Here is a 23,378-nt window from a genome sequence, read left to right as displayed (position 1 = left end):
CATCCGTCAAGTCCATGTCTCTCCAATGAGACAAGGCTGTCATGCAGGATGGTGTTGAAGGCTTTGCACAAGTCCAGGCAGATGACATCAGCTGCCTGTCCTTTATCCACCAACGTCATGACCCCATCGTAGAAGGCCACCATATCCATCTAGTCAGCATATTTATAAGTGTAATATCTGTGAATGTGTTATTCTGATCCCGCAAAAACTTTAATGTCACTAAAAAAATACTATTTAAATCAACGTACTTAGGTTTAATTATGGTGAATAGGCCTATTTGTGATCTTGCATTTCAGTCCTCAGAGGCAAGATATCTTCACTAAGTGTCATTAAAAATTTAGGGATTAGCAACAAGACTCCAGAGTAACTGATAAATGGAATAAGTGTCTGGAATGCAGTAAAAAGGAGAAGTTGAATAGCTATGAGGTGCATGAATCTTTTCAACTGTAAGTTGGTAAATATGTCAAAAGCTTTCTGAAAGATTCCTTGTAATTTGTAAATCTTTCAAAGTAACGTCTACATTGAACAACACAAGCAGTTTCAGAGATCTTTCAGAATGCTACGTTTTTCCTTTTGGTGAGCTCATACACTGAACACTGTGAAGGAACTTAAGTTTTGGAAATAAATCGGTAATGGAATTTGTGCTACTACAAAACTCACAAAAGGAAAGATTAGGAGTTTTCTTTATAAGGAGAAGGAAAGTAAAACCCATACGACTATGTGCTCTCTTGAACATAAGCTTTTATATGTCTTTTAATGGACTATATCCCCATGTGGCACTTAAGTGCTTTTCAAAACCAGGCATTAGAAGAAAATAGTCATCATTACCAAAAATGCAGATATTTGTAGTGGAGTATTCCATAGTGTCGTCATTTGCTGATTGCTTTAAAGACAAAGAAAGGAACCCAAAAGAAGTTCTCAGATTGTTACACAATCCTTCTGATGAGGACAGTCCCGGTACATCTTAGAGACCTGCTTGCAAAAAGCTGCTGCAAGTACCTTTCAGGGTTCAGGCTTCTGAGTCCCACTGTGTAAAAGAAATGAGAGGTCAAAGATCACAGTTGCTCCTTCACATCAGAATAGATCAACTCAATACTTATAGCTAGATCTTAATCCAAACTTAATTCTGACAGGTTAGCCAGAATCTTCCATATGGAGCTACAGTTCTTTAAAAACCCAGTTGTACAATCCAGAGGAGAAAACAGGTCTTACAAATACAGAAAAGATGTCATAAACAATGAAAGATCTAGTTCAAACTCACAGGACAAAAAGGAATATATTCAACCTACAGAAAGCCTATTTCACATTGAATGATGGGAAAAAATATTTTAAATTAAACAGAAAGAAATGGGAGAAGGGACAAACAAATGTTTTCAAAAAAAGTATTCTGAAACTTGACTATTAAATCCCAATGTTATTAATCACTACTTCTAATCCTGCCAGCAGTGTAAAGCAGGATTGAGTGGCCTCATGACCACTCAAAATCTCATCTATTTTAGGATTGGGCTAGCACAGTATTAACACCATAATATCCATCTTTTCCTTTGGAAATGACTTCATAAAAACAAAAGCAGAGCTGCAAATACTGTGCATACCACTTATTCTTTCCAGTCACAAAATACCACAGTCTGTAAACAAGGCACTCCAAGGGCTTGCAACTGTCCTGCTCATCTAGGAGGAAAACACTGCAAAGTCACCATCTTTTTCAAGGACATAAAGTTGGAGAAACTCTTTTCCATAAACAAGCAATGCCTCTGGATGTAACTATTCATCAGTTATATATTTTGTATCCCCAAAAAAAGCAAACACTTTATTTTAAATAGGTCTAAAATGTCTGCTCTCTTTTTTTTTTTTTTTTTTTTCTTTCTCACCATGTATTTTGTTTGGGGAGTTTCGGGTGCTGGGGAGAACATCTCTTCTGTCTCGTAAGGCACGGCTCTGCCCTGACATCCTGCATTACTATCTTCCCTTCCTGCTGCTACTGACCAGAACTCACGTCTGTTAGTGGACGTAGCACTCCCCAGAAACATGCCTACTTGTTATACGTAGCTATAACGTCACCCTCGTCTGTCACTTCACGGGGGAGGGGGTGGGATGGTGAGACCAGTATCTTTCATAAATAGCAAGTACTACAAAACATTTCCTAAATTCAAATAGTTTCCTGTTTAGAGTTAGGAACTGTGAATGCAAGTTGCAGGTGCTGAGTATTGAAGCTTACCTAGTTTTGCTACTTTGGAATATGAACAAAAGGATTTGGAATATAAACCAAGGAGGGAAGTCAGCCTTTCATAAACATGTACATGATGCTTTGTGAGGTTTTTTAAAGGAAAGCAGGAGATTCTATTATTTGTTCATGAGTCTAGTACCACAGATACCCCACTGCTGTAACTCGAATCCGCAGCAGGCATTTTTTATAATAGTTTTTGGAAATGTTCCTAAAAGCGTCTTGCTAAGCTTGACAACCTAGCAGAAGCCACGGGCACGGCCCAAATGTAACGCAGGCAGAACCTGTGCTGCCATCACACAGTGTGTAAACCATAACTCTCTCTGTCAGTCATTCACTCCAGAAACATTAACACAAAAAAAAAGGGAGCGGAGCAAGTAGCAACCTAACACTTCAAAAATGGGAGAGTTCCAGCTTGAAAGAAATGCTTCTGTCTGGACACACTTACTTGGCATAATTATGAGACTCTGAATAAATGAACAGGACTTCACCTGTGCATTTTGCATGCCAGTAGCTTTACAAATAGTCAGTTTAAAAGATCTTCGCCATGGGCATTGCATAAATAATTGTATATACATAAGTAAACATGTATATATATTATCTATGTGTGTGTGTACAAACGCATGTTAAACAAAAGCCCTAAGAAGATTTAAAAAACCCATAGCGTACTTCGTAACTTGTTTTCTAGGATAAACTATATTTTTAATTAATCACTTCAGAAATCGAAGCTGTCAGTGACCTTTTAAAATGACTATACATATACAGCACACTGTTAGATGAATATGGATTCTTTTCCCCCTCCACTGCAAGCAAAGGTTAGAGAATTAGTTTTCATACTGAGAAATAATTATAAAGCTTCAATTTTGTTTCTTATAAGTTTATAATTAGGCCTTATGATTATGAGCTTTTTTTAGTGGTTAAGTCCAACTAACCAAGCAACTATGTGCAGAAATTAACCTTTTTATTATGTTATATACTGTAGTAGTAAAGTTTGTTTGAAGTGCATGAATAAAAAGTTAGTGAAATAACAGGAGGAACAATCTAGTATAGCAATAATAGGTGCATTCACTGTGCATCTGAGAGGAGTGGGGGGGGGGAAAAGAAGAGTTTTCACTCATTTTGGCCTAAAACGTGTTCAGGTTTCAGGATTCTGACATCAGAACCCAGATAACACTGGTTAGAACCATAGGGCTTTACAATAAAAGCTAAAATATTGACCATATGATGGCAAAAAGTCTTTATTTTGTGGTTAACTTATTCTCTTCTAGCTACTCTCTGATGAAGTTGGTGGCGCTGTGGAGGATGATCTCCTTCTTCTTGACAAAGATCGTGATCGTTCAGCACTGTAGGCAACATGCTTATCATAATTTTGTATCTGAGCCTCGAGGAAATCCCTCTGTTGCTGGCTGATTGTCTGGCTAATGAGTCCAGGTAGAGCTTGAATGCTACCAATTAACGTCTCCAGTTTAGTTTCCAGAGTAACAATTCTCTTCTCAAAATCCTCACTTCTTTCATTTAAGTCAGAAATCATGTCATACATGATGTTTTGAGTCTGAAAGTAGAAGGACGCAAACAAAGGTTTAGTGAGACCTTACAAATAGTGTAACAAGCAGCACAAGTCTACAAGGGTTTGTAAGTGTTGTTGCACTTCACAAAAGGATATGAATACTATAACAACATCTAGTCTTGTAAAATAATTTTCCATGTAGATTCAGAATAAATTTTCTACTAAATCTGTTGAGCAGAAACGTAACATATTTTGAGTAGCACTTTACAGGTCAAGGTCTAAATGAATTAGACAGAAGACCAGAACTCTTTATTTGAACCTCAGGTGCTCAGAAATGCACCACGCTAAGCTTTGTGAACAGTCAGCTGTGTAAGTCATCAGGACACTGAAGGCTCCAAAGCCGTGATCCATCCTGGATTCTTCTCTATTTCCTCTAGTTTTAAATGCACTCATTCTTCCATGCAGAACATAAATGTTCATATGCTTTCTCCTTAAACTGATCATTTTTTCTTGATCTGGCTGCCGTAAGAGTAGTTTGGTGGACTGTTTTTTAATGAAATGTACTGCAAGGAGTAAAAATTCAATTCTATTCCTCTCTACTTCTTCATTCCCCAATCTATCTGCCCTCTACAAAACAGTGTTTGGTTACAGCAAGTGTATAACGTGTACTTTAAAATGCCATAGTGGTCAGCAAAAATGTAGTTTGAAATGTTTTATTTTATAGAAGCTTGGAACTGGTTAAAAATAATGACTGAATTTCTCCCTCTGATAGACTGAGACTTCAGATTAGACCTAAACAAGAGTCAAAACTGGATGTAATTCAGTAGACAGTCTGGTTGAAGTTTATAAACCATCCAAAGGGAATGAAAATTAATTGAATGACTGACTGCCTGAAGTATAAAGCACCTCAGTATCAGAAGACTGTTGATAACCCATTTCTCTGCCCCTTGTTTCAAGATGCTAGCATAACTCTTGAAAGCAAAGTACTGTACATTAAATAGTATCTCAAAAGTCCTTATCAGTTGCCAGAAGCATTAGACTGAAATGTATTTTCAGCAACTGGAGTTGTCAGGTGGTTTTTTAAACCAAAAGGCGAGTGAACATTGAAGAATCTAATCTTCATTTTGATGCACTCGAGGAGGGTTTAGACATACATGAAGAGGTGTACAAGAAAATCTTAGGAAAAGCCCATTAATGCATCTAATACAGCCTTAAATTAAGACCAAAGCAGCTGTTAAATACTGAGGTCTAATGTGAAACCTGGAATGCTGACAGCTCAGCCCGCTAACTCTCAAATTATTGTTTTATATTAATGAAAAATCCCAGCAACAATAGACAAGCATTTTGCAACTGAATAGCCTTTTTACTTCATATCAAATGGCTTTAAAAAAAATTAATAAAGTCTTATGATATATTGGCAAAGTGGGGAGCTATTATTCAATACAAAATCTTAAATGCAGACCCAAATTTACTTGTTCAAAGTCACTGCTGCAGAAGATAACAGAAAGTCTAATTCCAGTCTGTGTGACAGCCTATGCACTACGGTCCCTGACGGCACAGTCACTATCACCGGATGGGAAATGTCTTCACCCTGCAGCACTACACTACTACAGCTCACTCACAGTTCAGCATTTACCATGACCACTGCAGTCACTTCAGGAGCTCTCAGGATCAGCCTCTCAATTGTGAAATCTTTTTCAAATGTACAAAAAAAAAAAAAAATAATAATAATGGTGCATTCAAACTTTGGTGAGAGTCAAAAACAATACGTTTCATTCAGCAGGTGTTACTACAAAACACACAAATATTTTCATTTTCTACGAATAACAAATTTGTTAACAATATCTGCGTGTATACTCCATAACATCTTCATTTACAAACTCTTCATTTTAAAAGGATGAATGTTAAAACAATAGTAATTGCCTACTAACCTTTGCCAGGTCCACCAAAGTATTTGCTTGATCATTCAATTTCCTTTGTTCCATTTTTACACTTCTTAATCTAAAAAGTGGAATTTTAAGTCAGATCTTTTTGTGTATGTGGTCATATTAGGATTTATAAAAAGCATGCACAAAACTTACAAGAGCAAATAACTGCATGGACGATGCCTTGAGTACTTTGTGTAAAGTCAGAATTGGTCATGTGCCTGCTACAATGAGAAGCATGCTTCTTCAACACCGCAAAAAAGGAAAGAGCAAGGAAATGTGATGTCCTTGAGAATACCATTTGCCATGGCTGAAGTTGAATTCAAAAAGGGAGATAACAGTTTATCCAGACTATATGAAGGAAAGCCAAAACATTCCTCAAAGCCTCAGTATCATGACAAGTAGATATAGGAAGAAACATAGAACAACTGTTTTCTGTCATTAATGTTGTGTCAATCAAGCATCTTCCCATGCCTACATGACTAGATACAGGTATTAGCCCTGTTCTGTCGGAAATGGATTGGGTTAGCAGGTGTTTGAACCTGATGGAAATACAGTGATAAGTGAGTTTCTCGTTACTTTAAACAGAACTTGCATCTGACCAGCAGCTAAATAACCAACATACTTGCCAATATATTCGATTTCCTTACATAATCTGTGACTCTAAATACGATTATGTTTTACACTATATCAGACACTCCTTTTCAATTCACTATTTAGACTACAGTACTGAAAACCTATGAAAGAAGCAGCAAGGCTGTATTTTTCTCTTTGATGACTACCTATCTGCACTATTATTAGTTATGCACATTTCCTGAAAATTATATACGACTTTACTTATGTGTTCCCTGAAACTAAGCCCATATTCTTCAGATTAACTACTAGAGGAGTGGTCTGTAGATGCTATTTGCACAAAAGAGCAATTTCTTCCTTAAGGGCAAGTAATTTTTTCAACATTTCCCAACAGAGAAATACTTGGACTTTCAATTATTGTTCTGGTGGCTGTTCTAAGCAGGAAATACATTTTTTCAAAAACAACGTGTCAATTTATAAACAATGTGTGATAAGATACCGTGCAGTCTATTAGTACGTCAAGGGCCAACCAAGCTAACCATTTGGTTAGCTGTCAAATCAAAATAAGTTTGGCAGCAATCTGTGCCAGGTGGGTTGTCAATGCATACTCTGCCTGTTGCTCAGGGATGGTGTTACTTAGAAAAAGCTAGTTTAAAGAAAGCTTTCTTGGAGATATTCCAAAATCGGGACATTTCTGTTCAGCTCTTTAGTTACCAAGCATTTCCGTTCATATCTAGGCTCATCACCATGAGAAGTAAGTCATAAAGAGCGAAATATTTTTTAGAACATCTGGAAATAACTCTGTTAAGGTAGAAATCAATTATTCACATAAAACTGACATTCCAGTGTCCTGTTACTGGCACACCATATACCATTCTTCCCTTGGAGGCTTCCTTCAGAGCACAGCATAAATGCAGACTGTTGGAATGTTGCCTGCTATAAGCTGGAGCTATTCTAAAGTGAAAAATATGGAGGAGTCTCCCAAGTATGGAGTTACAGCATTACAGTCTCAGAACACAGTAATTACCCCAAGGTAAGCATGTAAAGACTTGACTGGAGAATGAAAACCCTAGTGTTTTGGTGAGCATTTCTCAGTTAATTTGCAGAACATGTGTTTTCTGCTTTTCTTAACATTCACTGACTCATCAGTTTGCCAGTTAGTATTTTAATTTTAAAATTCCAAGAAAACCATTGTTACTGTAGCAATGCAAGTCCTAGCTGACACCAACATGATAATTCCTCATGATAACCAACCCAATACCTACAACGGACTAAAGTAATCTCTTGGTGATGGCAAGTTTTTAGCTGCAGCAGCCGGATTTAAAGAAAGCTGTCAGACTTTCGTTCCTAAATTCATTAAGAGAAAATATGAAACATCTTGATTTTATGAACTTCACTTATCACAGCAAAAGATCATGATTCTGGATCGCGTTTCCATGGCAGCAATCAGACCACTGAAGTTCACAAATAAAGACTCTATTTTTTGCATGCAGACAGTGGTAAATTCTGCAAATTTAGAAAGGAACAGCTTATACAACTTACTTCCGAGCTCTATTTTCATTTTGTTGAAATAAAAAGACAAAACAAAAGAAAACAAACTGTAAAATATACTGAAACAACCAAATGAGCACAGTGGGCTCGATTCAGCAGGTGGGAAGTCGCAGGCAGTTGCTACTTCTGTCAATCAGTAACTGCCTGCGGTGGAGTCTAACTCACGTGCATGCATGATGAAGGAACCTGCAATAGCTTCAAACCTTCCCATTAACTGTCATCTGTAGATTTTCTTATTCATACAATATATAAAATGCCTTTTAATAGTATCATTTCGAGTGATGATTTCACCATTTTATTTAGCGTGCAAGAAAGACCCAGAGCAGCTGAAGGCAGTTTTAGAGCTGTGACCGTGAATTTGAGGCTTTTATCATGATCTGCTCTGGTTTCTTGTACAAAAGTGGCCCTGAAAATCTCATTCCTTTTATTTCTGTAGCTGGAAATGGTTGGAAAGGTGAAGGAGGGGGACCAATAAAAACCTAAGAATGCAGAAAGATGGAAAGGAGCTATATACTACCATGAGTCACTTGAGAAAAGTTCCAAGATGCAAATGGATTAAAAATAATTCTCACTCATCTACTCTGCTACAGCTGGAAGAAAGCAAACTGCTAGACCAATGTTTTCATCCATGGCATATTGAGAAAATTACCTTTTTTTTTTTTTTTTGTCCTTAAATACAAAATTTAGGGAAAGGAATGCAAAGTGCTAAACGACAGAGGGAAATGCATTATTAACATAGCTGTTCAAAGTCTGGCTGGCACAGATAGGAAAAAGTTACTGCTGCCACCTTCTTCACCCCACCTGATTAATGAACTTTTAAGGCAGGTGCAGAACAACACTTTACATCTTGTGAAGCTCTTCTGGGCTTAAACGACATATAAAGCTGCAGATCGAGCCTGCTGTACTTTTTAAATTTTTCTCTGAACTTGTGTGTGCACTCACAGACAGACACACACACACACAGAAACACACACACACACAATAAATAGCAAAGTTAAAATGTTAAGGAATAACCTTTGCAATCAAGGATTCAAGTCCAGCCAGTGATGCACAGGGAATGAGATCCTCTATCCCAGAACCTCTGCCACTCCTTTCTGCCTCCCAATCCTTTAAGCTAAACAGGCTGACCAAACTGGGAAAATACACTTTGTATCTGCCTAAAAATGGCTTGACTTTTGTTGTCTTTTTATTCCTTCAAGTATTTCTGCTATAGCACAGTAACTTTTAATCCTGGAAGTTTGCTAAATATAATAATTAAGGTTTATAGAATACTTCACACCATAAGCTTAGCTACCCATCGCTTTAAAACACTGCTATGAAGCAGAGAAATACCGACTGTTATTTACCAGAATCTACTAATAGGAAATGGCCTTTCCTTCCTGTCTTTCCTGAAGGATGACACACAGGTGTTCTTTTAATGATGGATGCTTCCCTCGGATCTCCTCACAGGTTGGCTCAAAGGAGCCACACTCAGAAATTATCACAACATCAGTTCAGAATTCAATATACTTAATTTATCTACATCTCCCCGGTATGGCATGGAAACTAATTTCACAGGCTGTACAAATAACTGCCTCAGGCTGGAGGGGGACACTAACAGAGCAAATAGTGGTATGGGTTCTGACCATTCCTCAAGAATGTGGTTTCTGGGGACAAAAGTATTTTTTTTTCTCCCACATAGACCAAGGATGTCTAATTGAATGACAGTCCAGTTCTGCTGGTTTTGATGTGCTTTATGATAAATATGAATTACAAATTTTAGATAAATACTATAGTCTGACGATACCATAATTCAGCTTAATCCTACTACTGGTTACAGTTCTCAGGCTTGTTTTCAACCCCTTAAGATTTCAGTAGAGGGGAGGAACTCATATGAATCATGCCAGAGGTGCTCAAAGGTCACACAATGACTGTTGGCACATATTTCCATTTTCTAGAATGGATGTCAGGGGTCATAGCTGACATACTAACATTTGATTTTATGCACTGAGAATATATGGTGGAGAAAGGCAACTAATTGCCGCTGGGCTGTGAAATGGCACTTGATGCACATTCTTTTCATTAAACACTACATACTGATAGGCTTTCTTCTATCATGCCTTTCTGATTTTAAATTACTCAAACATCTACTACAAATTAAACCTATTTCATTTTCTTCTATTGTAGCTTGTATCTTACTACCTGTAAGGAAATAAGTAACATCAAAGGATAGTCTCAGTGGCAAAAGACAAAAAATGTCAAGAAGCCTGGGAAACTTGTAAAATGGTATAAACAAGTTTGATTTACCCCCTATTAGACATACACAGCAAGAATGCTTTTCTATTTTTTTGTAAACAGGTAATACAGGAAAACCTTATCTTTGTCTTACCCTAGAATAAAGTCAACCTCAAGACCAATGAAGTGGGAAAGAAAGGGGAAAGGGAGAGAAGGGAGGGGGCAGGATGGGACACAGGGACAGAGGGTGACTATGAGGGAGAGGGAAACGAGGAGGGGAACACATGGAGAGGAAAACCAAAGCAAAACAGTACTTACTGATGAATAGCTTGCAAGAATTTGCGTTGATGTTTCCTTACTTTCGCATGGTCTATCTTTTTAACCAGCTTTGTGTTTTTATAAATTAACCATGTTTCCCTGAGTACATTGGCCGCTGCATTTTTCACCTGTTCAACAAAAGAGAAACACCGAGCTGACGAAAGTAGCACTAGGTCATGTTTTCCGGCATAATCTCTTTCTAAAGCACTTAAGACCCTGCCTAACTGTGGGAAGTAAGCACATCAAGAAGCTGCAGCACTGAGGGCAGAAAGCAATAACGGGACCAAGGGTGAGCTGAGCAATTTCTGTACCACTTATAAACATGACATTGGGACCAACTCTCTTGCCATCACGGCATCATTTGTCTCTATCTAAAGAGTTAATACTGTTTGGTGTTTATGGCAATAAAAATTAGAGTGAGGAAATACTAATGCATTTTCTGTATGGTATTTAACTAAATGTATTTAATAGGATGATAAAATTTCTCTCTTTCTTGTTCCATGGCTAGTACCTCTTAATTCTCTTAGCAATTTAACAGTCTCCTAAACTTCCAGAGCTGCTTGAACATACTTTTGTTTGTTTGTCTATTCCGGTTTCTTTTTCAGTATTCTCCAAAGGAGGATATCTTGTCAATTACTGTGGCGCATGTTCTACTTCAAAGGTACTTTTTTTTTTTTTTTTAAATGAGGCTTTCTATAAGATGTTAAAGGTAGGAAAGAGTTCCTACAGTTCCTTCTTAGCCCTCCAAAATTTTCAAGACTGCTTGAAAAAAAACAAAGAATTTCAGTGCGATGTCAGTTAATCACAGAATGTCTAGGTCACTTGCAAAGGAAAACCATCCTTATTCATTTTCTCTCCCTCCAACTTCTCATGATGCTAATCACTGCAGTGTCAGAGATTAGTCAATGTCTAGGTAAAGGCACTGCAGGAATGTCACAGAGCAGTTCTTCCCAGCAAGAGGTCCCCATCTTCTGCCTGTAGAAGTGTTGGAGAGCCTTGGTCCTGACTTCAGTGGAAGCACAGAAAGATTTTAGCAACCTCCTCACAACCTCTGTCTAGTCTTTGCCTTTCCACAAGGTATGGCTATCTTCAGGCTGCGAGGAAACCTCTCCAGCACCCGCCTAACCGACCTGTGACCTGATGTGCATCTCAGATTTGTTTGCTGGGTTGGCTTTTCATGTGCTTTGAGTTTCATGACTTGGAAGCTACCAAATCACCACCTGGATACAGTATTAGGCTGATATTTACATTTATATGAAGAATAGCTGAATAAAATGAACTCTAAAAGACACAAATGAACACCAGACTCGAAATCTGGCCAATCTTCACAAAAACCTTTTTCCCTCCTGAAAGATATTTTGAGCTCAGATGTCAGATTACACTAGAAAAGTGCCTGTGTCAGGAAAGGGCAAACTGTTGCCTGTGGCCTAATATCAACATGACCTTAACTCCCTATAAGAGGAGTGTAAACCAACAAGCTCAGATCGACACCTCAAGTCAGACACCCTTTACACCTACATCAGAACTGCCTTCCCACACCTCCTTGGTCTTTCTTCATGACTGCCTAGGGAGACACAGGCTGCTGGTGGTGACCAGCACAAACACGAGGGACCGAGCCCAACCAGAGCGGTGTGCTGACGTGTCCTGGTAACGCAGCGCGTGAGTTTCAGCTCAGGCATCAGCATCCCTCTCCACCCATCCATAAGGACAAACTCTGCTGCGTTCCTGATGTGAGTGTAAGGACCTTCCGCTCTGTATTGGCTCTTCTTAATAACGAACATTAAACAAGTTGAGAGGACTGTGTAGCTCCTGCTCATTTTCTTGTTCCCTCAACACTGACCTTTTTTATTTCAATGACGGATTTCCATTGCCTTGTTTGCTGCATCTTTCATTTTCCAAGATGTTATTCTAAGTTAAATTAAATTTCATAAGGAAAAGTTTGAAATATTTTTAAATAAAGTCTAATGATTTCTAGTGGTTTAGTTTTTTTTAATAATCTCTTCTGAAGATATTATCTACAAACATCTTTCAAGGCACTTCAGTACTGTGTGCTGCTAAGTGAACCTCATGTTGAGTACACAAAGCAACGGCAAAGACTGTCACTGGCAAACTATGAGTATGTCTTTTTCTTAAGAATGCCCTTCATAGCATGAAATTCCTGTATATATCAGTCATTTCACCAGTTTTAGCTACAAAAAAATTATGTTTTCTCATATGCTGCATGAAAATTCTTCAGTTTAATACAGTAGTCTTCAGTTTCACAACATTTAACTGTTGTTTATAGGAATTATCTTCCTGCTGCTAGGACCCTCTATAGAATAATATCGAAATCCTCAAAATCTGCTAAGAACTTGCAGTTGTCCTCAACTCAGAGAAAAGCTCAAGGCATTCAATTCCTCCCCCTTGCAAAATCACACTCATAAAAAATTTCAGTAGGAGAATGGAGCAGGACACTGTTTGAAACAAATGCAGAAATAAATTAACACACATTTCCTTTTCAGTTGTGAATATAAAGTGTGACTTACTCTTTTAGTTAGCTGGGTGTCCATCATGAAATTATGCACATGTTTTTCAGCTTTGGTAAGTTCTAACTTCCTTGCCACCACAGCTACCACCAGTGCAGTGCACCCAGCACCCTGAAAACAATAAAACAAACCCCCAAGATGTTACCACTGCATTCTGCAGAGTTTTTTAGTGGAAGTCTCTCCTTTGCTGTAGAAGCATGGCAGGCATCAGGTGATTCATCCCTGGTAAATACAGTGAACACGCTACAGCTATTTCAGTTCAGAGTAATAGAAAAAGTCAGTAATTACAGGCTGGTAAACTGTCAAGGTATTAAAATAATTAGTGAGCAGCACCATTTAAAAGTTCTGCTTTTTTCCCGCAGGGATTGAAAATTTGAACACATCCCATTTCTAGTGCATAAACACAGGGGGTGATCAAAACAACTTTTAAAACCCAGAATATTAGTAAATAAATGCAGGATATCCTGTTCTTAATGTCTGTCTTAAGTTTACATCTATTGCTAAAAAGGAAATAAGATTAGATTAGTATTTAGCATACAAAAAAAAAAGTTTCTTAGGATTTTCTGTAGGGCCCAAAAATAATCACAAATTTAGCATTTAATCACTTTAGTACACTTCCCTGTTGTTCTCTAATTCCTTCAACAACCTTTTCCTATAGTATTTCTGCTTATCTTATAAATAGCATAAAAACACAAGACCATTTCTTCAAAACTTGGATGGAGAACGTATCGATTTTCTAATCTGTGCTGTGTGTATGTACGCATATGCATGTATATACACAGACATACATGTTCACAACTGGCCAAAGCCAGCAGGTTCCTGTCCCTTTGAAACGACAGTGCCTTTATCATCATTACAAATTTATATGTTATTTTAGGGGGAAGGAAAGGCAAGGGGACTGGAGCCAGGTAATTAGAAGCAGCATCTATTATACACGTGCAGAGGTATCATTTACTTTACACTATTAATAACTTCTACTGCCTTACCCTTCTTTTTTTTAAACAAATCTTTACAGATTCTTTTTAAAACAGTACATAAATCACATTAAATATGCAAGGCTGTGCATAACCTGCAGGTTCACCGCAATCTTGTTGTTACTACACTTGTGTCAGTTACCCTCCAGTACAAAGCAGTATCTTGCTGCACACTGAAGCTTACCACATCTTCATTCGCAGAGCTTTCTTCCACTCCTTCTGTATTTCTCCCATTAATTTACTCCCTCTCCATTCTCCACCTCTATAACTGCTTAGCCTCAAGAAAATCCAGAAGAAATTTCCGAACCCAGCTTCCAAAATACAAATTCCATTAATAGAGACTGCAAAATAAATTAACTTTCTGGAAACCCTTATTCACATAGTGTCCTCAAAAAAAAAAAAAAAAAAAAAAGAATATGCTCTCTCTGCTTATTTACAGAGGAACCCCATGAATTTTGTGAAAGTCCCCAATTAACCCTCCATTCCCCTGACAGATTGTTCCCACAACTCCATCTGCTGTCTCACAAACACATAATTCTCTGCAATTAGTTCTCACCTATCAAAGCTTCTATCTCCAACAGGTCTCAACATTCCTTGGAATGAGTCCCTTGTAATTTTGCTGCATTTCCTCCTTTTCTCCTGCCCTCAATATTAAGCTTTCTACCTCTACTCCTCCTTCTGCTCCCCAACCGTGTGCCAACTAGTTCATAGAAATTCACTTGAAGTCCTGCTCTCTCCATCAGATGACTCAAAACAGGGATGTAAGTTCCTTTGCTTTTCCAGATCCCACTAAGAGTTGAAAAGGAGGAAGACAGCCAATACAGCTTAAGGGGGAACACATCAGAAATGCACCGAGCCTCCTGAGGACAGGACTAGGCAGGAGATGCTCTGCCATAGGCCCTACCCCCCCAGGAAACAGACAGCTCTCCCTGGGTCTCCTTCCTGTGATGGAGGGCAGGAGGGAAGTGCTAATACGCAGAAGACCTCTCTGTGGGCAAATAAATAAATATGTTTAAACAGCAAGTACAGGAAGAGAAAAGCAGAGATCTTTTTGCCCAGCATGTCAGGATAGCCAGGTCCAGATGCTGATTTAATGACACAACTTCAGTTCTGCCTGCTTACAGCCAGAATAAACGGAACGAGATCATCAATAGAGACGCCACCGGAGAAGTGGCACAAACCAGCTATTTACGCCAAGTTACCAGGAGAGAGAAATATTAGATCAACCTTCCCAGCCCCCTCGAAAAAGGCTAGAGGAATGGTGACAGACAAAAAGAATTTGGTTTGAGCTGAAATTTCTCATGCTTGTTCAGAGTGCTACAGCAGTTATGAAGGCCAAACGCCGTTATGAACAGCAGCTTCAGCAGTTATGAAGGCCAAATGCCATTACAAACAGCAGCTTTACATTTCATGTGAAAGACACTGCTTGCAGCAGCAGAATACTGTCACCAGCAAGCTCACAACCACGTCTATGGCATGTATGCACTGCTATCTTCCTTATCATCAGAACAGCGTACGGCCACAGCAAGGTATTCTAGATTCATAAATTCACAGCATGGTTTGGGTTGGAAGAGACCTTAAAGATCATCCAGTCCCAACCCCCCTGCCATGGGCAGGGACACCTTCCACTAGACCAGGTTGCTGAAAGCCTCATCCAGCCTGGCCTTGAACACTTCCAGGGATGGGGCATCCACAGCTTCTCTGGGCAACCTGTTCCAGTGCCTCACCACCCTCTCCATGAAAAATTTCTTCCTGATATCCAGTTCAGCCTGGCCTTGAAGGGGTTACCCCTCTTGGTTTTACGGGATATGACAGGATCTGAGGATATGAGAATAAGCTCTTTTAGCGCTTCTGCAAAAGGTAGAAATATTATACTATCTGCATGTTTACATTTCACAGTTCCTCCAAGAAAAACAAATTTTGCTCATTCTTTAAACAACTAACAGCTTAGAGAAATAAGGCTGAAATTCCAGTTAAAGTACATGATGCTAATTAATACTTTATGTTACAGTGCTCTGCACTACTACATGGCTTCCCTAAAGAACTCAGCATCCTTAAAAGTACTAATAAAGTGAGATTTATTCCAAATTGCAGAAATTAAATAGAGGTAGTACAGTTACTTTTAAATGGTAACATCATAAGCATCGTATTTGCCATGTTTTTTGAATAACCTCATTCATATGAAAATCAGTAACATGAATTCAATGAATTCATGCTCATATGCTCAGGTTTTTTTCCTTAGATCAATAATACATAATGCAGCAGCTACTTTCTTATTAAAATTACTTAGGCTAAGTAAAAGCACCACGATAATTACCTCAACTGCAAGAAGGGCTCTTTTGAGAACAAAACTCTAAAACGTCATATATTTGATTACTGCATTTTATGATTCCCAACATCATTCTTTTCATCCTGTTTTGAAGTAAATAATAAACTAAATCACTGCTTCAAGCTCTTGCTTGACTTTCAAGGGAATTGTATATCATACAAAGGAAATAAAAAAGGCAAGAATGTATATATATTTGCAAGTCTCAGGACAGTAATTAATTCCATTTGGAATTTGAACTCCTCAGTCAGAACCCTGTCTGCCTCTTGCATTACAGAGTTATTGGAGTGTATTTTGGCTTTGTAAGCAGGCTGATTTTAAGGGCACTTAGGACTTCCACTATGTCAAAATCTGAGGATAAAGAGAATGAAAGAATATTCATAATGTTCCCTCATGAGTCCACTGCTTCACCTAGAGATATATGTATCTGAAAGCCATCAACTGCCACCCCACTGAACAGCCCCCTCAAGGTGTGGTTAAATTAAAAGATGAAAAAGCAAGTGTCAAATTTCAAAGAATGAAGAAGTATCAGTTCGGGCTAGTTAGTAAATTTTCCTAACTATGTACATCAGAACTGAAAGGTCTGACTTAAGACTACTTCACAAGAAAGGAAAAAAATGGCCAAAGCTTTTAATTAATTCATGCTAACTATTCAGATTTTCAGTGATTTCAGGCAAATTTGAAAAACAAACAATTCAGCTCTCAAAACTGAAGAATTCATAATCAATATAGAAAAGTTTCGTATGAATGAAGCACTAGACACAGCTCTTAAAAAATCTGGACAGAAATTATTCTAACACATACAGTGTAAACAACTTGGGCAAGCCAAAGTTAAAGTTTGACTGTATTGTTCATTTGCTCCATTTAATGGAAACAGGTAATAAGAGAATTAGCCATCCATTAATCTGATTTCTCTCAAGTACTCTATGATCAAGGATTTGTCAGCAAACACCAGTTTTAAAAGCTGATCTACCTGAATTTTTCTGTTTTTCAGAAAGCAGGTACAGGCTGAACGAATTTATCTACTAAACCAGGAGAAGCCCTTAAAGATCACAGATTTAGAAATGGGTTTCTCTAAAACAAGAAGACTGGGACTCCGCTGATGAGCTGATCAGTGTCTATTTCCTGTTTGCAAGGATGAAGATGAAGCACATGAACCGCATCCTGAATACACAGTATTTCTTGCTTGGTATGAAATGGTGCGCATTAGTCTTCAGTAGAAGGAAGAAGTCTGAAAACAAAGATATGACACATCCTTAGTCTTTCAGTTTGGCAAAGCCACAAACACTGGACTCCACAGTGGCCTCAGATCTCTGATGGTGGTGTAAAACCTGTGAGCAGTACAGTCGTGAAGCATGAAGCTTACAGCCATTTACACTGGAGAGAATTCGCCTTGACTGTCAATCTGTTTATCACAGAGAAGAAAAGGCTCCGGGGAGACCTTATAGCACCTTCCAGTACCTGAAGCGGCTACAAGGAAGCTGGGGGGGACTTTTTACAAGGGCCTGTAGTGACAGGAGAAGGAGTTGCAGGTTTTAAGTTGAAAGTGGGGAGGTTTAGATTGGATATCAGGAAAAGATTCTTCACAGAGAGGGTGGTGAGGCACTGGAACAGGTTGCCCAGGGAAGCTGTGGATGCCCCATCCCTGGAAGTGTTCAAGGCCAGGCTGGATGAGGCTTGGAGCAACCTGGTCTAGTGGAAGGTGTCCCTGCCCATGGCAGGGCGGCTGGACCTAGATAGGCTTTAAGGTCCCTTCCAACCCAAACCATTCTGTGATTCTAGGGTTCAATGATCTGCTGTCCTGTATGAAAATATCTTGGTGTTATCTGCAAACAACTTTAGGACATTCTTTATTTCTTTAATTCTAAACATGTTGCTCCTGTTCAGGACAAAGGATGATGGCTTAAGTTAGAATGCTTCACGCTGGTAAGCAATAGTCCATGAAAGCCCTCCTTCAGTACCCTCTTTGAGGCCTAGAATCCAAAGTGAGGTTCCCTGATAGGAAGAAGTGTATGTGGGTATTTGACTCACAAATATACTTGTGAAACACTAGTAAGATAATTATTTTCTCAGTTACACAAGCCTAAACGATGACTGATGTTGCTTAGAAAAATGAATGGAAGAATGGGCTTAAGTTGAGGGGAAAAAAAATGTCAACAGGCAATGGCTTTTTGACATCAAGCCCATGCTATTTGAAAACAGCAAGAGAAGAAAGATGAAATTCATTGTATTTTAAGTTGTATTTTAAATTTAGCAACTGAACAAAATGCTTAAGAAAGCTTCAGAAAAAAATAACTATTACTTGGTGTGATATTTAACTTTATCCTCAGGCATCATAAAATGCAACTTTCCCTGTGTGTACTTATTTCTGCATTACTGCAAGCTTTCTTTCCTCTCCTGTAACCAAGCAAATTATCTCTTTCTTAGCTATGTCAGAGATTGCTGCAGTGGTTATTTTGACTATAATTTTTTTTATGCTATTCTGCTTTGTGTCTATCTATTCCCTTCTCTGTGGCATCACACATAAAACATTTACCCTCAGTTGCAACATTTTGTGACTCCAGGCTCTTCCATCTCATGGATTTGAGCTCTAATAGGCCTTTTCAGACAAAATCCTGCATCATCTCTTCACTTAGGAAAAGCTCCATGGAAACACATATAAATCTAATATATAGTTTTCTTTCAAATGCCTCCCCTTCTTTTTAAGGATATTACTTACTACAAAGCCTAGCAAAACCAGTACTTAAGATTCTGCTGTGCCAAGATCCCTTGTTTTGATCCTGCATAATGCCTCCTTGTTCCCCAATCTCTCTCCCATATGGAGATGGTAAAGTGTCCAGGAATTTGGACTATATATTTCTACTGTCTTTGTACAGTACTGGTATCAACAGGATCAGGTGTCAGAGTCCTGAAGTGCTACAGGAATATAAATAACAATAAACGAAGATGGTAAATCTGTATTAACCAATTATATGCTACACATCATAGATGTGTACTAGATCTGACTATGCCATTTTATTCCTACAAATCCTGCTGTGGTTTGCAAAGTTTATATATCAATATACTTACTATATACTATACCAGTGAGATGCCTTTAGCAGTCTATTCACAGTCCTCTGTCCCTCTCTTCACTGATGCAGCCCACCCTGAGCTTTTATTGTGAGAATGACCATATCAAAACTTAAAGTTACCAAAGAGAATTTTGCATGATAGTAAATCACAGCAGACATAGCCATGGCAGCTAAAGGGAAAAAGGTAGTGGTGCTCTAAGTACCTGATGAGGGTAAGGCTAGATGTTTGGATCAAGCCCATGCCTTTCCTACTGTTCACAAGTGCTAAGACTGAGGGTTCACTCTGGTGCAATACACACTGACTGCAAAAGTGCAGGGTTCAGGCTGCAATAAAGTCTAGCATTTACATCTAACATTCTGGTAAAGGCCCAGTTTTAGGGAAAATCAGAGAGGTGCTTGCATTTTTTTCAACTCAAGGGTCATCTAAGGCAAAGAATGGTTAGCATTGGCTGGTAAGCCACACTGAAAGCAGAATTTGGTCAGCACAGAAACCCTGTACTCCCTCTGGCATTTCCACTTGGTTCTTTTTTTGGTAAGGTTCCAAAATTTACAAGACAACAGTAAATTGAGCCATTTCTGCAGCTGCCTGGAGGTCATATGTATGCCTGGAAGGTGCTATTGGTGAGAAAGGAAGCAACAGTGTGTATCAGTATCTCAGCTGAAAGTCTCCTGGCAGCTCTCGTTTACTGGACTGGAAGTGAAGTGCAGTCTTTTAGCGCTGTAGTTGTCACAAAAATGTCCTGCTATACTTGCCTGTAGCTGAAAGAAGGCAGTTGCCACATTTCTTGCTCATTTCCCTTAGGATCCACTGAGTGGGAGAGAAGGTCCGCTTTGCAGACATAGGGTTCTGGTGGGAAATTTAGCTCTGCACCAGAAAAGGCACAACATTCCTCCTGCTGCTCTGCATAAAATGAAAATCCTGTAAGAATTTAAACAGGTACGCTGTTCATTTGGCTCTCTAGAATGTGGACTTACAGGAGCACCAGGGGATGGGGGGAAAAAAATACAAAAAAATCTTGCTTGAAGTCAAAAAAAAAACTCTTCAAAACAACCGATGCAAAAGTTGAGGGAGGAATCCACCCACAAGACAGACATAGGCTAGGGAAATGGTGTTGTAGAGATGTGTTTTTACATTTGTCATTGTTTACTGGGAGAGATGTGTAACCTTGCAACACTGAAACAAACTAGGATGAGTAATAGGACAACAGCTATGCCATCTCAGCCAAAAAGGTGACCTAAAATAGTTCTGCATTATTTATACTCTGATATATTAAATATTCTTCTGGCTTACTATAGTCTTTAGTGGAGTTTGTCTGCGCCACAGCTAGATTTTTATTGCAACATTTAAACTTCTAATCTACACAACAGCAGATGAGCAGATCCCTTTACTTCTAATTAGTCCATAAGATTTTTTTGAAATGTTGAAAAAATAAAAACTATGAAGAGCATTAGATGTCATATACAAATATGATATTGATTAAATACTCTCAGATACAGTAACGGGTAGTGGTGGAGGGGGTGAAATAAACTTTTCTTGGTGATGGGTACTGGAAAGGCTTCTGGGACAGCACAGAAAATGATGATTTATAAAATGAAGACAATCTCTTTTCTGCAGGGGAACCTACAAATGACAGTAGTGTTAACACAGAGAAGCCCAAGAATTGAATGCACCCTGGTGTCTGGGCTCCTGGGAAGCCTTCAGTGGTTATAACAGCTAAAAAAAAAACCCTGGAGATCAAGATAGTTTCTACAGATGTGCAAAAAAACTTTTTGCTGAGTAAGGAGGTGAAATCTTATTTCACTAAATGAGCAGGCTCAACAGCCTGCTACACAGATGGGAAACGTTACTTTAATAATTCAGGATGATAGCTACCGATGATCTTCTTGTCCAACACCTGTGTCATAAATACCAAAGTTTCATGAGAATACATGTTAAAGTATATTAAAATTACTGTATTATATCTGAAGTTACTGCAGATTAAATCATATTTTTTCAAAACAAAGCCAAAATTTTGCTGTAACAATGATCAGCTCCAGTCATACCCTCTGTAAACAAAGATACCATGGGACAACTGCTGTTCATTTGAGCCAGTAATTGTCTCTGAACTTGCTGAAATGTATCCGTAACTCCTAGATAGGGCTTAGCAGGAAACAGTTCCCCTGTCCTCTGACACCTGAAAAACTTCCATTCTCTCTTGATATAAACTGAAGACCTTCTGAGGGAGGTTTTTTTTCCTTAATTTTTCTAATTCTACAACAGGGTTATACCTTCCAGATTTCATTTACTCAAGTGGAGGTAGAGCCTCTGCTGTCCTCTCACATTTCAGATAACTGCCTCAACCACTGCTACTTCTGGCATCACTCTCTGGAGCTTCTCAACTCGTTTAATTTTCTTTACTTCCGTCAAAAATTTCATCCCAACAAGCTACAGCCATAAAATAATCTAAAACTATTTTTGTTCCTCAGAAAAGTTTCCATTTTGGCAATCTGGTGAGCTAAGGAATTTCTGAGCAGCCAAACTTTTAATAGCTTCAACCCCAATAATTCAAACATCATTAACTGTCTTTTCCGTATTACATTTCTCCTCGACATATTGTCCCCTCTAGGTTGTACTGTGTTAGAAGGAATAAAAACGATCTGGTTTGATTCCTGACGTCACTTTTATTTATTATTGAATTATCAGAACCAACCAAATTCAATTCTACCATGTATCTGAGACATGGACCTAAGATGTAGTCTCAGGGAAGTAAAAACTGGACAGTATTCTAGATTCCTGAAATTGCTCTGCTATTCTTATCCACAAAACAATTCACCCCATTGCTTTTACCACCAGATACTAGAAATCATAAAAATCAGTATCGATGCTTCATCAACGTGCAAAACGTTCCATGTAAACATCTACAGAGCAATACAGTCTATTATTATTTTGGTGCTATTACAGAAAATCGAGTGGCTTCTATCAGTTCAACCATACCTATCTACCCACAAAGCAGGGCAGCAGTCTTAATTATATGTTTTCAGCTCTTTGAGTGTAATCCAAAATACATTTCTGTGTTTCATAAGCAATTACATGTTTCTGCAGCTCATTAAAGAAGTAAGCAACATAAACACAAGTTTTCATAAAAAATCCCACAATGTTTTAGGGATTATTATGCAAAATAATCTATGACCTTTTTGTACATTATCCATAGAAAGTTCTACAAACTCTTTTTCGTATTTCATTGCTCAGATCTGATGTTTACCCTCTTTTTCTTTTTCCCAGAAGATCTGCAGCCAGTGTTAACTATGCAGTTAGAATCTACTTTGTTCTTTTTCTTACAATCTAACTTACAGTTACTAGACATTACAGTTCAGATTTTGCTATCAGTAAAAATTGTATGGTTAAAATCCATACTACTCTGGGTGCCATCCATGTTTCTCTTGTAGACACTCCTCTGTATTTCTTGATAAGGCCAGGCTAGGCTCAGTCTGAGATAAGACTATGCACAAGCACCACAATTTAACCTTAGATGAAGAGTCCCCATTCTCTTGGCAGAAACACCTCATCCCTGTCACTGTTTTCACGATGCATAGGAAAGCAATTGTGATTCTTTTGAACTAAATGCAGACTTACACAAGGACATTAAAAGCTGCAGCATGAGAAGCTTTAAAACCAGATCTTATTAATTTTTGATTCATGACTTAGAACTATTAAAAACTAGTATCCCTAATCCTAGACTGTAGGCATGACTGCATTGCAAAGAATTCTTCACCTACATGAGTAGTGTTCAAATCCTATAGTTAAAAGATGCTACTTAAAAAATTTCCAAAAGAATCATCTAATCTTTTCCACTGGTATGATGTAAATTTAAGAAAATTTTCATAATTTATTTTGTTCTCTCATAGGCTTAATGATTGCTTTGGAGTTAATTTCCGTAACAGAAGCATTTAACCTGTGCTTTCAGCATTAGGCTGACACTTTGAAATAACAGCTATTTCATTTAAAGTAATCTTCATCCAAGCTATAGCCAACCACCCTGTGCGTCCTGTGACAGGACAATTGCAACTCATCCATTTTACTGGAGCAACATAGGTTTGACCTACGGTCCTGCACGTCTGCTTCCAACTGTTGGCAGCTGGCTCTGCAGGAACCTTCTGCACCTTCAGCTTTGCATCATACAGTAAGTGCAC

General features: G+C 38.4%; 1 protein-coding gene across 1 annotated transcript in view; it reads right to left on the bottom strand.

The window, feature by feature from the left end:
- Positions 1 to 3,061: 3,061 nt before the first annotated feature.
- The window catches only part of LOC104505840 (small conductance calcium-activated potassium channel protein 2), a 49,956-nt gene continuing 29,639 nt past the window's right edge, over positions 3,062 to 23,378 (bottom strand). Inside the window, exons 3-6 of the mRNA XM_010146563.1 lie at positions 12,838 to 12,948; positions 10,313 to 10,440; positions 5,663 to 5,732; positions 3,062 to 3,776 (exon numbers count right to left, since the gene is read on the bottom strand). Of these exons, the coding sequence (XP_010144865.1) occupies positions 3,489 to 3,776; positions 5,663 to 5,732; positions 10,313 to 10,440; positions 12,838 to 12,948 (597 nt within the window). The 3' untranslated portion in view covers positions 3,062 to 3,488. The remainder of the gene's footprint in view (positions 3,777 to 5,662; positions 5,733 to 10,312; positions 10,441 to 12,837; positions 12,949 to 23,378) is intronic.

This window comes from Eurypyga helias, unplaced genomic scaffold (genome assembly GCF_000690775.1).
Source record: "Eurypyga helias isolate BGI_N326 unplaced genomic scaffold, ASM69077v1 scaffold43262, whole genome shotgun sequence".
NCBI lineage: Eukaryota > Metazoa > Chordata > Aves > Eurypygiformes > Eurypygidae > Eurypyga > Eurypyga helias.
This window is presented reverse-complemented; position numbering and strand designations above follow the sequence as displayed.